General features: G+C 33.0%; 1 protein-coding gene across 1 annotated transcript; it reads right to left on the bottom strand.

The window, feature by feature from the left end:
- Positions 1 to 349: 349 nt before the first annotated feature.
- Positions 350 to 12,009, bottom strand: LOC122034784 (N-terminal acetyltransferase B complex catalytic subunit NAA20-like). Its single transcript, XM_042594137.1, has 6 exons — positions 11,667 to 12,009; positions 8,618 to 8,708; positions 5,119 to 5,251; positions 2,354 to 2,423; positions 746 to 806; positions 350 to 663 (listed from the first exon to the last, which is right to left on the bottom strand). Exons 1-6 carry the CDS (start codon positions 11,742 to 11,744, stop codon positions 572 to 574), a joined length of 525 nt encoding a protein of 174 aa, XP_042450071.1. The 5' UTR covers positions 11,745 to 12,009; the 3' UTR covers positions 350 to 571.
- Positions 12,010 to 13,408: the final 1,399 nt, after the last annotated feature.

The following is a 13,408-nucleotide window of genomic DNA, read 5'->3' as shown; positions in this document are numbered from 1 at the left end:
ATGCAAATCTCTAGCCTTGTGCTTTAATGATGATGAAGCCTCTTCAAAGCATTCTATTTTGATATTAATTGTAGGATCAGAATGACTAGAGGAGGGTGAATAGTCCATCATTTTTTTTTTATTCTCGTGCTCATTTACAAAGAGTTAATGAGCAGAAGACATAAAGAAAATACAAGAACAAAGACATCTAATTTTTATGTGGTTTGGCAACTCCTAGAGTTTCTACTCAACCGTCTATGCATCGAGTGATGATCTCCAGCAGAAGCATCATACAGAACCAAAAAAAAAAACACTTGAATTGAAAAAGACCACGAGAACAGAAAAATTAAATCACGGCAGGTCACAGTAGTTTCCAAAAAAGTCTCCTCCAATTAACGTAGACAGAAAATGTAGCATCAAGCTGCTTAATCTTGGATCAAATTCGACCCCGCTAAAAGAAGCAAATAATACACAACTAAGTAGTTTCTCACACAAATAACTTCAAAGCATAATTCAAATTTATCGAGCACCGACTTAAATTGTTATAAATACAACGATTTACCAAATAAAAGTTCATCACTTGCTGAGGTACTCAATCATATTCGAGTTCATCTGGGGTTATTGGACGTTTAAGGGGTATAATAGACTTCTTATCGACATCTCGAGATAGAGCCTTTCGCATATCTAAAACAAGTAAAGATTTGCATTGTCATAATCAATTCGAATAACGAAACTATTACTTTACCTCAAAATTGAAGTCGCTTACCCAGCCCATCTTCTTCTCCAGAATAATAGTGAAGAACTCGTCTGTATATCACATAGCCAAGCTGTACAAGGATAGACAAACACAATGAATAGTCAGTCAATCCAAACAAACTTCTTCAGTTGGCATACCACCAATTACAATTACAATAATAAATTATTATTTCACTCAAACCAATCAGTATCAACTTTTCAAAACAAAATAACATAAAATAAATAGAATATAGGAATATGAGTTAACCAACATAGTAATCCATTCAAAGTTAGTTGCGAATAGAGATCTAAACAATAGATTTGTTTTTGGTTCATTAAACCACAATTTAGTCAGCAACATTAACTTGGCCATGACTCAAACAAGCTATGGCTTAAGCAGATGAAATTTGCTCCCTAGGTGAATAAGCTTAAGAAGTTATGCGGTACACATGCAGCTTATGAAAATATCTTTTAAATGATGGTTTTGAGATTCTAGCAAGGGTTAAAAACATTAAGTTCTCACAAAACAGGAGATCAAGCATTCAATCCACAAGCTGCCCGGCAAAATTTCCTCAAGTAACTTCCTAATCATCAATCACTCAAGAAGGTCCACAACCATTCTGATCAAGGAAACACCATTCTTTGGTGGGTAGAGAAGAGAGAAATATCAAATGAGATGAGGATTAGGTAAGGAATGCAAGTAAAAGAGTGAAAGGAAGAAAAAAAAAATAGGAATAGAGATTTGATCAAGACTAAATTCAAAAAAGAAAAACAAAAGATATTCTTCTAACTTAAAAAGGGTAAGCTGAGTGTCCCGGTCAACTTTCCATCCATTTCCATCACATTAATTTGCTGAAGATCACTTGTTAGTGATTGCATCAAAATATGTGTCCATTTGTAAAAAAAAATAGGCTTGATTTCTGGTAATTAGGTGCAACTCTAGTAGATGTTAAAATGAAAAAAAATAAGTTGAGATGATAAAAACGTTAAAAAATGACAAACAAATTCTATAGTTGAGACTTAAGAGTTGGATCTATTAGTAGAGTAAAAGATGCAAGAGGTAGAGGAGGCAAGGCAAACATCTATAACAAAGACTAATTTATTAATTTGAAAATAATGGTGATATAGCTTTGCATAGATCTCAATTGAGGATTAAGGTCTTATAGCTAACGCAAAATAATTTGGATGAGGGATTAAAATACCATTGGACAAATATGGCCAGATGGCCGCAATTATGGTTATTCTTCATTTCTGTTCCCAAATATTTTACAATTATACTTAAGATTTTCACAATTAATAATCAAAAAGAAAAATGATTCACAAGTATTAATCACATTTCTACCCTCATACACAAGATAGATTTCTATATGTAGCACGTATAAGAACCTTCCCTGTTTCTCATCATGCTCACTTCACCAAAAGATAGATTTCTATCACTACATTCCTTTTTTGCCTACTTAGGATGCAAAGCGGAAATATCAACAGGTCAAATGCTTAAACACTACAGATTTAGATCAAGCAACAACTTCAAATGTCAAATAAGAATAATCAAGATTTTGAAAGCATAACAGACTGAAATAAAACAGAAAATCTGTAGCCAAACAAACAAGCAAAAAATTTAATTTGATAGTGTCCACACCTTTTCATACATTTTTATGGCTGGCATGTTGGATGCCCTTACAAAAAGATCAACAAAGTATGCCTTGTCCCTACATAAGATATGCAATACATGAACAAATCACTAGGAACACAATAGGAACTGACATCCAGCCATCTGATAGTTCTAACATTCTTGGAAGTATAATAGTGAAATTGGAAAGAAACAAATGACAAGAATTCTAGGGAAAAGGAGTGTCAAAGCCAGTTCTGATGAGATCTATGGAACAAGTTTTTTTATTGTATCCAGAACTTAAATTGGCATATTAATGTAAATTGACGATTTCTTATTCGTGTGCAATGAGAGATAAGGGTCAAAAAATTGTGTATAAAAAATGAATGTTGTATTTAGTAATTCCCTTGGTGTTGGTTTGTATTGTGGCATATTAAGCAAATTTCATATTCAAACAATTTAAAGTGGAAATAGTCACTCCAAAATTGCATGAGATTAGTAGGCATATAACCATGATCTTAGAATTTCATCATATGGGAAACCTGGAAAAAGCTTATTGAGAATGTTCACAATCTATTTCACTGATTTGCAGATAACCAAAAGAATAGAATTATAATGCAGGAGGATGAAGTTGGCAAAGAAAATAGAAACTTGGTAAAAGATAGTAATCTTTTGAGACAAATGTTGACTGATCTGTGATACTGTGCTCAAAATAAAAATAAGACATGAACCATAGACATACTGAATGGATAGTCATTTATGCCTTTCTGCACCATGCTACTTTGCATTTACAACTAGACATTTTCTCTTATAAGGACAAAAGAAAGTGTATAATTTCTGTTTTAGTTCAGCAATTTTCTACCAACCGCAATATAGAAATCAAGAAAATAAATAAAACAGGACATGAAAAAAAAACATTGCACTTGGATGCAGAGGGTTAGTTAAACTTATTCTAGAGGCTTCTTGTCAGTAAATGCTGTTGCTCCTTTTTTCAATTAGTTCTCCTAATTATGCTTAATTCACATAATATCATTGGGGATTCATGCATAACCAAAAGAAATTATTCTTGACAAGATGAACAAGGCTAAATTATCATTTCATCTGATCTTAGCTTCTTTGTTGTTTATTTTATAGTAGTTTCTTATTACTTCAAAAGATCAATCCTTCAGTACAAGTCACTGAATTTTGAATCAGCACAAGTCAAAATTGAGGCAGTAAGAGCCCCCGCAAGCAATATAGCAATTCTAACAACTCAATTTGCAAGCTAGGAAGAAGATACTAGTGTTTTTTCTCCAACTAAGAGTAGTGTATGCCGTAATGTAATTGCAACTCAGAAGGCAACACCAAATTTGGAAATTTTTTGAGGCAGCCATAATGACATGAATGGAACACTCCAATCCTAAATTACCCATTTCAGAACTATTACTAATTCAAATTTCCTTAATTGTTCTCGTAAAAAAACTAAATTATATATTCTTAAAGATACCCATTTACTGATCAATTTCAAGAATACATGTTAAAAAACAAGTTTCGGAGACATCACAAGAAGTTTCAAGAGACATGACAACCAGACTAGTTATGTGTTAGAAGAATGTAAGACCATGCAAACTTTAAAAACATCAAACTCACTACATAAGAAACCTTAGAATCAAATAAAGGACGTCTCAAGAATGTGATAGCAAACAGACAATAATGAATGAGTCGTGACAATAAGTCTGCAAGCTAAGTTACACTTATTTGTTATAACCAATATAAACTGAAATAAATATGCAAGGAAATATTCAAAATAAGAAATATTTGTTGTCACCTACTCCATCATGTTCTCAGTAATATGTGCTTTCATTGAAACAAAATTAAAGTAGGGAAAGCTAAGTTCCCTCTTAGGCAAGTCATTGTAAATATGGAATCCAGAAACCCTAAGTAAAACTAACTTTGGATGAAAATAAATCAAGAAAGAATAGAGTAATATTATGCAATATAAACTGGATTGTCTAGGTAAATATCAGTAGGAGAAAAACATTTGAAACTTTTTACCGCCAGTTAGAAACTCAATTCTATCCACTGCTAGGTTATGAGGGTAATTTTCCGATACAACACACAATAGTTTAATGGATCCATTCATTGAATATTTGTCATAGTTTTAAGATAGCAACCTAACACAACCCTCCTCCTTTATCCGGACTTGGGACCGGCCATGACTAGGTCGTCACGGGCAGAGTTATGAGGGTAATTTTCCGATAAGGATAAATTTACCATCTCATAACATTCTCAAAATACTCGAATATATGAAGTAAGGGATCTTCCATATATATCATCATATGAACCTCAATCTATCTAGATAAGTATTTTACAATCATTTGTGAATTGTGATTGGAATTTTCTTCATGCTAGATCTCTCTTTTAAATTAAAAGAATACTACCAAGCAAAATGCTCAAGATAAATGTTGGTATGCATAATTGACTAAACTAAAATCCTACATCAGTATAAAACTCAATGTTAACTAGATGAGTCATATTAACAGCAAACATCAAAGTCTAGTGGATATAAATGAAGTCATGTTTACTCATATTCCAATCATAGAACTTCTAGCCAGATTCATAATATATTGAATTATTAACCTTGGTGTGATGTGTGCATATGATGCAATTCCATTAATATCCAGCAATTTAAAAGCATAGAGCACACAAGAGATATCTAGCAGGACAGCACCATACATGCATGCAGTTTAGCAGAAAAAACAACCTAAACATATAAATATTAAACAGCAAAGAATATTTAAAAACGTAACTAGTACATTTTGTCACTAATGTTCTCCAACAAATGCATAAGCTTCTTTGCTAGTTGTTGCCTTCGGTACTGGGAAGCTACAGTAACTGCAGTTACATGGCCATGCCAAGATTCACCTTGTCCTTCAACTTTGCCCATAACTGAAACAAGCACATTAGTAAACAACTATAATTAGGTACATAATGGATTATCAAAATGCAAAAACGAAATCAACAACCTTGTTAATGCTTACTCTAAAGACATCATCATACCACAATCAATTTTCAGGACACGCTAAGGAAAAGAATGCAAACGTGAGAACAGTTCTATAAAAAACAAATATTAAAAGTGTAAAACTGTTAAGACTTTCCCAATTTAAATAGTGCTTTATCAAATTAGAGAATAAGAATGTTTTAAAAGAAATATTATTGTTATTACGAATAACTAAAAAGATACTAGGACCTTGCCCAGGCTGTGAAGGTTTACCACAGTTATTTTACTCCTAAGAGCCTGGGAAACACTAATGCATTAAATTTCCTATTCAATGGTCAAAGGAAATCAAATTTTATTGGTTAAATCATCTATCAAACATTTCCATGCTGGCTGATTGGATGATTTGAAGGTTGTTGTTAACAAGGTCTGATATTTCTTTCTAACCCATAGCTGCAGACTGCCTGCAGTCCTCTTCCATTCTAGGACAACTTTAACATAAGAGAGTAGCAAACCTAATCGCTCCAAGTCGTAGAATCTTCCTATCCTATCAATACATTTCCTCATTAATTCATTGAATTTTGTTAACAATTATCTCATTTTCACTGCCTTTCTTCACTACTATATCAAGTTTACCGATGTTCAGCATCATCAATTCAATACAATATGTTGCATATGGTGTCCAAAACAATGTTGGATGTTCTTGCTCCATAACTCTCCAGTTGTCTTGAAGTTGGCACCATTTTTGTGACCACTCCTATCTTTGCTATACTGTCTATCAGATGATATTTGTAAGTTGCAAGTTGCATCAACAAATTTATGAAATACGACACTTTTAGTGCATTATAATAAAAAGTTTATAATGGTCATTTACATTAGTCTTGTTTATCTATCACACACGAGCATAACCCGTGTTGCTTTCATCTTACACATCCTTTCACTTCTTTCATTATAATTAAGCATTCAATTGTAGTTCTAATTAATTTAAACTACATCTGGTTCTAATGTAAAACATACACTGAAAACTTTGCTACTAATAAATACATTATTGTACATGTATTTTATCACATTGACATAATTACTAGATATTCTTTCTCCTCTAACAGCAACTACAATAATTTTCCATGAACTCTATCATAACCATTTTTCCAAGATGGTAAAATATATGCATATCTCTCTTCATTACACTGTACTGCTCAATTAATTGCTTATTAAATAAATAAATTCTATAGTTGATCTTACAAGCATGAAAGCAAATTGATTATCAAAATATTTGTTTCATCTCTTATAACCTTTTCCAAAAGTTTCATGTTATAAGTAGCTAAGTTAAAAAGTTACTAAAATAGAAATAAAAAATAGATGATTGAATTAAGTAAAGAGGATATGTATACTTTTTTAATGATTGCAATAAATCATCAAATAAGCAATACCATCTTGATCTTAAAAAAGGACCTTATACAACTATAAAGAGAATTTTGACTTAACATTCAGAATAGAAAGTAAAAGAAAGTTTAATTGTTGATGATACTCTATAGTCATTTGTGGTTTAGTTAACATAAAGTGATAATTTGCCATTCTATTTCACAAATAAAAATGAAAAGAAGCATTCATATTAACAATATACTAATTAAGATTTTTGGTTATTTATGAATCAAAAAAAGGGTAGTGTTGTAAACAAAAAGAATCATATGGCAAGAATAATTGTCAATATGTACTTTTTCTAGTATTTTCAATATATATACTCTTTTCATTTAAAATATGCTGTAATCCAAAGTTTGAAAAATATAAAAAGAAAGCATTATTTTGTTATGCGGAAGATGTTACATTTTTTACTTTGCAAACAATTTAGCTAAAGATCCTCCCTTTATGTTAATGTGTGATTATCACCTTTCTTTGAGAGAATTACTATAGAAACAGGGTAAACTGATTCCTGGCAGAAGTTCAAAACTTCAATTATTTTTCAAAGATTGTCATAAATGCTAAAGTATACATGGAACACTTACATGATATAGCCCATGATTCCACCAACCAAGCAACCTCAAAGTGTTAAAGAATCAAGAACTTCTAGCCAACTCACATTACAAAAACCAAAGGGCACCCTAGGTAAAATTAAATAAGTTGGCTAGTACGTGAGACATGGTTATCTACCATGTAAGAATAATAAACTGGACTTGTTAAACCTAGTACACACTCTCTTGCAAGAAATAATGGTAAATTTTATGATCCAGCAATTTCAACTCAGAATACTCTCTATGGAACTAAAAATAATAATCTACAGTTATATAGTATAGAAACGGCAACATCTCCATTCACAAACATATAGAATTTCACACAATTCAAGATACCATGTTTGCACCTTGCTGAACACTAAAAAGGTTAAGAAGCTTTTTCAAACACTTAGTAGTTGCATCAAAAGAGACAAAATGGTATATAAGCCCTCCTATCATGTGAAAGTGCTACACAACATAAAGAACCTTTATGTCTCTACCATAGAATAGCATGATTCCTGATTTGTCACGAAACATTATTCATATGTAAAACGATACCGTTTTTACATGTCATGACAACCGAAAATTTTAAATTGATAACAAAGAGGGAGTTTTTGATGATTATTCTATGTCAAAAGAATTTGAAGATTAATTGTTCTACCCCTCTTTTCATTTCTTGATTGACAAAATAAATGGCATTTGTGCAATATCATCAATCTAAAATATGAACTTATGTATTTTTATTATTAATCTATTATAGTATGCTATAAATAGAATACACATAGACATTAGGATATCAAACTATTCAACTAAAGTGGAAAAAAAAACTCAACACTTGATAATTTCCATCTAAATTTTGGATCCACAAATTGATATAATTCAAGATAAAAAATTCACTGAAATAATCCTCCATATTAACCTTGATTTATTAATGCTAGTCTCCACTACATATGTTCATTTGCAGTAGACAATGCCCTCATGTCTAACCATTACAAGACATCCATAAATAATAATCTTCAAATATACTGCGAATTGGTAATCTTTCAAAATCATGAGCAGTATCATTAACTATCCAGAGTCTCTTGGAAATTTAAAGGTTCGATCGTATGGCATATCTCTAGGTGGTTAATACTGATAATCTTCACGGTGATCCATTCCTAATCTTGATAAACAAATCATTGTATAGTTTGTCATCCATCTTATAGTATATTTAGCACTAATTTATTTAGTTATGAAAGATAACAAGAGCATTCATCTTCGAAAAGCACAGTTAACAATTTGGTATCGCAAAGAAGTAATAAAGGAGATCAACAGAAATAGAGAACTTACTATATCCCATGATGTGATTACCAGGAGCCACTGCAACACGAAAGTAATCTGGCCATCGAGCCAGGTAAGTCATGTAGAATGACATGTTGAACTGGTAAAATTCAAGAGCAAGAGGTTAAATTAAAATTGGATTAAAAGATAAAAAAAGAAGATAAAAATGGAAAAGGATGATAACTACAAGATCAGAGATGACTATATCCAAATGAGATGAATGGAAGAATCAATCTTCATGACAGTCTTAGGAACAAGTAAAAGAAATCTTTGGATATAAATATGTATAGTTTGTGATGAAAAGTGATTGACAAAGCTATAAATTTTCTTTCCAACTTTCTGTGTGATATGGTATCAGAGCGTCCTGTATGACGGATACACCTATAATCAAAGGTATCATCACCTTCTTTGGCCATCCTAATCTAGGCAGATTCCCTCCCTGCTTTTAACCTCACCTCTATGCACATTGAAACACAATGAACTTTGGAATCTTACGCTACAGAACCACCTCGGTTCATTAGCTCCCTCACTGTTATTCCCCTCCTAAATCAGCCACTGGAGGGATCCTAGATCCAGCACCACAGCAAATGAAGAATACTTGTCTCCAGCAGCCTCACCAGAACACCATTGCCTGCAGTAGATCTAACTCTCTAGCATCCCATGCTACCCACTGTTGCCTAATGTTCATCAAATTAAGTTGCTTTCTATTCCTCCTCACACACTCCGGCATTGCAGACCACCAAGAACGTCATTACCTACCCGTTAGATTCATCACCAGTTGGAGACAATCTCCTTTCTTTTATTTGGTCACAGGTTGGAGATCCACTATTTTGCTCTTAATGATTTGTTCCTTTTATACTGGATGACATTTCAGTAAGTGCTTTTTAATCATTATCTTAGTTTGACTTTGGTGTCAGAGTCTTCATAACATCAAAAAATGTGCTGGTAATGGTAATAGTGTTCTGGTGTATTCTATTATGGTGAAGTCGGTCATTCTCTATCTGTTACACTTCCTTCTTTTTTTATTGCTCACTCTTTCAAGGTGCAGAATGGAGTTAGGTCATGGCAGAAGAACTTGAAACATTGGAACAATAACACACTTGGGATCTAATTTCATTAATATCACTCTAATTAGCATCTCATTGGCTCAAAATGGATGTATTCTATTATGAAGAAGTCTGATAGATCTTTGGATCCTTATAAAGATGGATTGAATGCATATGCATACAAGCAAGTAAATAGGGTTAACTATGAAAAGACATTCACACTGATGGCAAAAAATGACATCTATTAGTGATGTAAGGGAAACGTTTATATGTCCAATGTATTGTAAATTATAAATTCACTCTACGAACTAAAACATGCACTAAGAAATTGGTACTAAACTAAAAGATGGATTTCATTAAAGTTCCAATGATTACTTCTTATTCTCTTCTTCCAAAAATAAAGGACGCATCTTGGATTTTGGTTTATGTTGATGATATTTTCACTATGGGAGACAATCACAATGAGATTCAGGCCTTCAAGCAACCTCTAGAGTAGAGTTTCCAGATGAAACACCTTAAACTTTGTATATTTTTTGGCATAGAGATATCTAAGAGCACTTCAAGGCATTTCTCTAATTTAAAAACAAGAGAAGATATAACAATTTAGTGGGTTTTCCAGATGATAAGTTAGCTGACACACACTTTGAACTAAATATGAAGTATAGTTGTATAGATGGATATCCTATCCATTGTTCAAAATTCAAGCTTTGACAACGAACTTTGACTAGAACGATACTATTTCGATATCAAACAAATGTTTCAACATATAGTGCCATTGGAGAATTATAGAGGAAGGAGGAACAAGATAAAAGAAGAAAACGCAATTATATTCCTAAGTTCAAACTTTGTTCTTCTTACATTGTGTTGTGCAAATAAAAGCTATAGAAAATAATAAATATTATTTTAATTCATCTTGATTCATTTTATAGCATGTCAAGGGGTGTTGAATATCAACACGATATGATACTCATCAATATGATTGACACAACGATACATGATAGATTATCCGTGTCAAGTAATATCAAGTATTGATTTACTAGATTATATGTTTCGACCATGCCACTTGGCACGGTATGAAATTTCAAACTATGATCCTCTCTTTAGCCCTACTTAATATGACTGCATGGCAAGCAATCTAGTAGATCTTATTATCACATTAGTGATTGTGTCTAGCATAGTTAGCATCACTAAAGCCCCTTATATCAAACTTAAGGTTTTTAGAATAAAATAGCCTTATTGTTAGAGCAAAGAGAAAATATTGAATAATAAGGTGGACAAATTGTTTTTATATATAATAGGTAGACATCTTTCACCCTGATTTGCCTACTGAGTAAATCCTGAGCACAGCTTACACATACTCAGAAGTCGATCTCCAGAATATAAGGTGAAATGTTGTTAGATGTAAGACATGAAGGTCAAAGAAAAAATAACTAATAATTTGTACTACATGAGAGAATCTTTCTTGCATTGGATGAAGCAAATTAAGACAATTGTTACTTTGTTTGAGAGAAATTTAAAAAAGACTAATTTCCTTTCCTTGCATACAAGGGATGACTAGCAAATTTTAAGTCACAAAATAAGACAAGGCATGATTATATTATATGCAAACTGATGTTGACACCGTTGAAAGAAGATAATAACGATAAAGGATGAGTAAGAATGGAGGAATCGATCTTCACCACAGTATTAGGACCAAGTAAAAGAATTCCTTGTAAACACATATGAAACGATCTGTAATACAAAGTGATCAACAAAGCTGCAAATTCTCTTTCCAATTTTCTGTTTGATAGATTTAGTATAAACACAGATCCACAAAGTCTTAGGACCAAGTAAAAGAAATTTTTGTATATAAATATGTATCGATCTGTGATAATATATTAATATATATATATATGATCAATAAAGCTATCAATTTTCTTTTCAATTTTTTGTTTGATAGATTAGCATAAGCACAGAGTGTATGTGTATAAAAGAAAGAATGCGAACGAGAAAAGTTAAGCATGTGAACTTACTGTCTCCGTCAGATGGTCAAGGTTCACAGAAGCAAAACGAAGGAGATCGTTACAGCAAAATCGACGAATGGTAGTCATCTGCACTGACTCTATCTGATCGATTACCTCTACTCGGGCTGCAATACAGAACTTCTCCTGCGGAAGGGCGGATGAAAATTAACAAGGGGGCAGCGGAGTGGTGGCGCGCAAAGCGAAATGAGGGCGGAGGTAACACGGGCGGCGATGCAGATGCCGAACTAGAAATCCTGAGATGGGGGTGGGTGGGGAGACAGGAAAGTCGCGAGCGGCGAGAGAGGAGGGGATCGTGCGACGGGGTCGGGTGGGGAGACAGGAGAGTCGCGAGCGGCTTGCTAACGAGGAGATTTAGGGTTTTGGGCTTTAAAAAGTAGGCACGTGGCCCACGTTACCCGAGATTTAAATCCAGGTCGGATTAAAATTCGATTTTTTTTTTCAATTTAATTGAATAGAAAATTTTAAAACCCAATCCGAATTTTTAAAAAATAATTAATTAAATTAACCGAAATTCTAAAATAATTAAATCGATTTATTAGATTTAACCAGAATTTTACTCACTCCTGATCATATGCACTAATTCTATCTGTTCGATTTCCTCTACTCGGGCTACAGTACCAAACTTCTCCTGCAGAAGGGCGGATTAAGAATAACGAGGGGGCAGCGAAGTCGTGGCGTGCAAAATGAAATGAGGACGGAGGTAACACGGAAGCCGATGCAGATGGCGAACTAGAAATTATGACATATAAGAAATTCAAATATTTAGGGTTGCGACTACGCAAATATATAAAGTAGACAATATTTAACTAAATGAAATAAGAATTTATAATACGTTTTAAAGAATAAACAATAAACTTGGAATATAAATACGGAACTGATCACAATTTTTTAAATTTCAGTAAATATAAATATTCAAGTGTGATTTATCCAAAAAGTGTACCCATTATAAAATTAACCAAATCATATATCTCATTCCATTTTCTTTCCTATAATACTCTTCTTTATTTTATTTTATTTTTTTCAAAAAAAGTTAATTTACCAGCTCTCCCCTTTCATCTCAAACTTTTCATAGAGAGATTAAATCTTATAAAATTAAACAAAAAGATAAATATGAAAAGTATTTATCACACCAAAAGTGACAGTGAGTCACGTTTATTGTAGGCGAATAAGATTTATTATAGTTTAATAATAAATCCAATTGATTTAGTTTAGTTATGAATTAAAATTAGTTTGGTTGTAAATCAAGATGATTTAGTTTTTGAACCAAATTTATTGCTAATGGACCGGGTTAGCATAATGGGTATGGGTTTTGATATTGCTATAAAACCCTTATAGAGATGTATAAAGACTTCTCTATAGGGGAGAAACATGAGACAATGTTTTAATGTTTTTCTTTTCTCCTCTGTTCCTCTCTTTGTCATCGCCCACAAAGGAAGCATAGTTGCCTCCTTTTCTTCCCAGCCTTCGGCCACTTGCTGACCGTCAGCCATCCTCCCGCCCACCCCTGTAACCTATCATCGACGTCCCCAGCCACCAGACAACCTCTCAACCGTCGGGCAGCAGCCAGCAAGCTGCTGTGTTGTCGAACAACAACAAAGGAGTTGTTGTCCTCTTGGTGTCGCTAGCTATTTCTCGTTGCCACCCACCACTTGTGTGTTGTAGGTCTTTTGACAACAACCAAGGGACTATTTGTGCTCTCGATATTGTGTCGTAGGGTTGCTTTTGTAGAC

This window comes from Zingiber officinale, chromosome 11B, assembly GCF_018446385.1.
Source record: "Zingiber officinale cultivar Zhangliang chromosome 11B, Zo_v1.1, whole genome shotgun sequence".
Taxonomy (NCBI): Eukaryota; Viridiplantae; Streptophyta; class Magnoliopsida; order Zingiberales; family Zingiberaceae; genus Zingiber; species Zingiber officinale.
The sequence above is the reverse complement of the archived record's forward strand: the minus strand, read 5'-3'. Positions and strand labels throughout refer to the sequence as shown.